General features: G+C 51.7%; 1 protein-coding gene across 1 annotated transcript; it reads left to right on the forward strand.

Annotated features, from left to right (window-relative positions):
• The first annotated feature begins 472 nt into the window (after nt 1-472).
• On the forward strand, nt 473-3,858 carry TIMM22 (translocase of inner mitochondrial membrane 22). Its single transcript, XM_026036979.1, has 4 exons — nt 473-693; nt 884-1,080; nt 2,139-2,211; nt 3,301-3,858. Exons 1-4 carry the CDS (start codon nt 480-482, stop codon nt 3,375-3,377), a joined length of 561 nt encoding a protein of 186 aa, XP_025892764.1. The 5' UTR covers nt 473-479; the 3' UTR covers nt 3,378-3,858.
• The last annotated feature ends 1,379 nt before the right edge of the window (nt 3,859-5,237 follow it).

The following is a 5,237-nucleotide window of genomic DNA, read 5'->3' on the forward strand; positions in this document are numbered from 1 at the left end:
CGCCTCCCGCGCCCTCCCGGCGCCTCAGCCGGGACACAGCGACCCGCGCTGCGCCTCCTCGCTCCCCCGCAGCACCAGCCGTGCCCCGGGCGAGCGCGCCGGCCGCAGCCGCGGCGCCGCTCCGCTCACCTGCCGCCGCCTCGCGAGGATGCCCGGGCAGCCGGCGCGCTCGCCTCACCTGTAACGGTCCTAACGGCCGCCAGGGGGCCGCCGCGGGGCACGCCGGGAAGCGTAGTTCTGCCCGCCGCCCACGCGGACTGCCGATCCCGCCAGCCTCCGCGCGGCGCCCTGCGCTTCCAGGCGCGGAGCCTGCCGGGAGTTGTAGTTCTGCGTGGCGCGTCGCGCGAGGGAGCTGCGCTCAGCGGAACTACAACGCCCGTGGGGCGCTGCGCGGAGGAGCGGGTTGGTGAGGGCGCGTTAGCGGCGTGTCCCCTCGTCGCTGTCGCGCCGGGACTCACCGCGGGCGGCCGAGGGCGGCCATGGCGCCGCCGCCGCCCCCCGAGGGCCGCGAGCCGCCGCCGCTGCAGTACAGCCTGCTGCTGCAGTACCTGGTGGGCGAGCGGCGGCAGCCCCGCGCCTGGGACCCCGCCGCCCTGGGCGGCATCCCCAGCCCGCCCAAGAGCGAGGAGCAGAAGATGGTGGAGCGGGTCATGGAGAGCTGCGCCTTCAAGACGGCGCTGGCCTGCGTGGGAGGTGCGTGAGGGACGGGGGGAGCCCGCACGCGGGGCCTGTGACCCGCCGGGGCCCTTCACTGCCCGGGGAGCAAAGAGGCGTCACCTCCTTTCCCAGCTTTGGGTCCCATGATGGAGATCGGGCCTCAGCTACACCCCCGGGGGCCAAACCTGCCCTTGGCAGCTCATTTCACACCTCTCGTCTTCTGCAGGCTTCGTCCTGGGCGGCGCGTTCGGCGTCTTCACGGCCGGCATCGACACCAACGTGGGGTTCGATCCCAAGGACCCCTATCGCACCCCCACGGCCAAGGAGGTCCTCAAGGACATGGGGCAGCGGGGCATATCCTACGCCAAGAACTTCGCCATCGTGGGTGCCATGTTCTCCTGCACCGAGTGCCTCGTGGAGACTGTGAGTAACAACGTCCGCGGCATTATGAAGTGTTTTCTTGCACATAGATCTAAATAAATAGGAAACCAGTATTTCCTTTTGTAAGAAAGGGAGCACAGACATAATAGGCTAAAGTTGGTTCTGCTTCTTGGCCAACAAAGCTTCTCTGCTTTGAGATGTGACTTGGGAACTGCTGTTCTCTGTGGTGGAATAACAGAAGTGCCACCTGCTTCAGGTCCTTGCAGTAATAAAGTGCTTGTTAGCTCAGGGCCTGAATGCATTGGCAAGTATAAACATTACCATTGAAACCCTAGCTGCAGTTGGTTGTTACTTTAAAACATCAATCCTGACTTGCAACCTGGTAATTTGAACCTACAAAAATTCCAGATGCAGAAGGGGATCCTTTGATGGAAAGTCTTAAGTAACAGGCCTTTTCTCATCCTGGCCCTAAAGCAAAAAAATGACCTTGTGCAGCTCACTGGCAAAACTCTCAGCCTTTCCCTAAAACAGCAAAATTGGCCTGTTTTAAATTTTAGTGCTGCCTTATAATTGAAAGATGCAATTATTTCTTAGTCCATCCAGAAGAAAAATGCTCTTTTCTTGCACAGTGAAGCAGTATGTAGAGATCTCTGCACCAGTGAAAAAAGGAGCGTGTTCTGGCTATTGAAATAATTTATCTTTGTCAGCAGGGTGCAGCAGCCCGTGCCTGTGCTGAGAAGCAGGCAGTGTGGACAGGCTCAGTGTTGCATTGCGTGGTTATAGAGCCTTTAAAAACCACTGAGCTGGCACCTCTGCCCAGTGCTGTGTTCGGGGGCTGTATCAGATCTCCTGAGGATCTTCGCCACAGCACTGCATTGCACCACAGGGCTGACACCTCTGCCAGTGACCCGCTCTGTCCCCCCTCCCGTCCCCAAAACTCTTACATTTCAAAGTGCAGGGGGCCATCTGCTGAGAACAAAAGGAAAAACATCCCCAGCTGGGAAGGGACTGGAAAGGAATTTAATATCTGTTGGCATTAGCACGGGTGCTGGATGTTGATTCCATATTCCTTTTTTTGACTCTGGTTTTTAATTCCACAGTATCGTGGAAAGTCAGACTGGAAGAATAGCGTTATAAGTGGCTGCATCACGGGAGGAGCAATCGGCTTCAGAGGTTGGTAGTGCCCTGCTAGGAGCTGTTTCTGTCAGGAGTCCATAATTTGATTAAGTAGCAGGCAGTGTTTTTAAAGCAACACACAAATCTTTTTGCATGAGGTTATGATAATGTCAATGTGAACAAGTACTCCAAATGACAGGAATGCTATCTCCATCGCTTTGCTGTCAGCTTGAAAGATTTGCGTGGGCAGGGAAGGCTGGTCGTACAGAACAGCGAGAGAGGAGAAAAATCAACAGAAGTGACTTCAAAGTAAATCAGAAAATGCTCTTTGCTATCCACACTTTTCTGTGGTGTCACAGGCAGGGAGCCAAAAATACACAGTGATCAACTCACTGAAGTTACAGCTTTTGTGTTAACAGAGCTCTACTTTATATAAGCATTTCGTTGGTAGGAACTCTATTAGCTTGAACAGTGTGTAAAATGCAAGCCTATGTTTCCTGATGAACTAAATCAAACAGGCAGTTCTACCTGATGGTAGCAGGAGAACCAGGGCTTTAGTTCATCAGCCACTAGCAGGGACCTTGCTGGGAAGCACTGAGGGTAATGACAGCTGGAGAGAATCTGCAGATAGGAAAAAGGCTGCTCTGCTTATCAGAAAAATCAAAATTGTCTCAGCTCTTCTTCAAAAAAACAAGCTGTCCGAACTGCACAAAATAAAAGAAAGCTCTTGCAAGCCACCCTCTTGGAGCTTGTTACAGTGGGGCTATCCTGCACCTATTCCTCCTAGAGCTTTCAAAGCAGCAGCTGCTCTTCCTATCCATCTATTCTCCTATCCAGAGATGCCTGCAGCGCTCAGATCAGGGTGCACTGAAATCAGCCACGATCACTAGGGTCTTCTAGCCCTTAGGGGGACACCTGGCAACAGAGAGGCCAGTCAGTGTGTCAAGCTAGTCCAGCCCTGGGAATGCAAATCCAGCGTGTGCCAGGTCCCCTCTGCTGAGCGGAGGCAATGCCAGCTTTCCCTGGTAGAGCACTGAGAGGTTCCTGCAGCTGCAAACTCTTTGAGCCAGCAGTGTAAGCTAGTTAGTGTGAGGAAAAACATCTCCCCTGTTTTTTTCTCACTCTTTCCACTCTTCTGCATTGCAGCTGGCTTGAAGGCAGGGGTCATTGGATGTGGTGGATTTGCAGCGTTCTCTGCAGCAATCGATTACTACCTACGGTAACAGCGGGATCCTGCGGGGGCAAGTTCCCCTTTCGTTCCAGTGTTGCTGGCAGGAGCCTGCGTCACAGCAGAGGAATCGTCAGGCGTCCCTTTCCACTGCCTCTGGAGTCCCGGTCAGCGCAGGCTGGAGAGCGCTGGCTGCTTTTCCTGAATGACTAACAATAATCTGGCTGTGAGCCTTGGCGTGCTGCTTCGGGCAGAGCTGCAGGAGTATGTGAGCATGGAGCAAGCAGAAACAGGGAGCAGTATCACCAGGATGGATCAGCTGACTGTCAGTTTCCAGGAATCAAGCCTGGACTCTGAGTTTTCTAGATCCTTTGGGTCTGATTTTAATTAAATCTGTTGCTAGCATTGAAAGAGGCATAGGATAATCTTTGTAAAGAAATGCTGTGGTTTAGGTTACTGTGTATTTGAAGATGCTGAAAGTGTTTAGCAGTTATCAGTTTGCAGCTTGCCACTCTGCTGGGGAGAAGTAAAATCCTGTGGAGAAATACTTTGTTCCAGGCTTTTCTTAAAATACCAACTGAAGACAAACCACCATCTGTACAACTTGTCTTATTTCAAGTACAGAGAGGAGAGCCAGATTTCTTTACCACATTTTAAAGGGAAAAGCTAAAAAGAATCTTTAGCCTTCGAACTGTGTGGTTACTGGCAGATGAACAAAATAATTTAAGGGGAAAAAAAGAGGCAGTTGCAGAGATATAATTCTCTGTAGCCACTTGGCTAGCCTGGTTTAACCTCGCTGTGGGAGAACATTTAATCTTGCTACTGCTTTAACTGCTGCAGGCTCACACCATTAGTTCCAACAGCTTGATGGCTAGACTAGAAAGCAGAGAATAAGAACGTTGGTTGATAGCAAGGCATTCACTTAGCACACAAACCGTTTCCCATGATGTTCTTACAGCACCCCCGAGTGCCCCAGTGTTACCCCAGGGAAAGGAGAGAGTAATTTCTGCTGTGTAGAAACATTGGTCCTGAAGTCAAAGCACCCGTCTGAGCACAGGAAACTGCTCCCTCTTTGATTTGCGCTTATCTTGCTCTTATTACCAAATGCTCAAAGCCCTCTTGCCAGGTCTCAGAGGATAACTTCTAAACTGAATATTTTAGAAGGGTTTTAACCTTCCTTAAGCCACTCCACAAGGGCAGACACCCCTCCCTGTGTTATAGAAGCACTGGGATTTCAGGTTTTATGTCCTCCCTAAAGGGTCTTCCCCCCACCACAGCTTCCCGTTGTGCACATCCATGGTGTGACATCCCAGAACAGCGACAGCGCGTGCTTACCTGGAAGAGCACCGGGCTGCCCGGGTGGCGAGCACGGAGCCCGACATCCCCACGCCACACAGGCAGCACCACGTGAGGAGGTTCCCAACTCGCCAGCTCCTTTGTTGCCCCTGACCAGTATCCTCAGGCCAGAAGCTGTGCGAGTCAGCTGAATGTGAAGCTTGAGTAATTCTGGGCTAATTAAACAGGCTGGCTCCAGACAGTCCAGGTTTTTTCCTCCAGAATGTACTGAAATGCAAGGATGTAGCCCAAACCATAAGGTCTGTCTTAAAAGATTTCCTGGCATAATGCCTGTGCTTGTATCACTGGCTCAAAACACAACACAGCAAGATTTCTGTGTTGGGGGAGAAGCTCAATGCCACAGTGATCGGATAGGGCAGACAGCAACACCACAGGGCTCTTTTGTGCAAATGTTGGGGTTTTGCATTTTTATTAACATTTTTTTTTCTTCCTCACATGGTTTACAGCCATTTAAAGTTTATAATCTACAGAAATTGAAACAGAACACAAACAAAAATATATCCTTAACAACTTTTAAAAGTCAAATATTAATTAACAGTTCTATTCTACCTGTAGCTGC

The sequence above is a fragment of the Nothoprocta perdicaria genome, unplaced genomic scaffold, assembly GCF_003342845.1.
Source record: "Nothoprocta perdicaria isolate Ctin4 unplaced genomic scaffold, notPer1 scaffold_189, whole genome shotgun sequence".
NCBI classification, from domain to species: domain Eukaryota; kingdom Metazoa; phylum Chordata; class Aves; order Tinamiformes; family Tinamidae; genus Nothoprocta; species Nothoprocta perdicaria.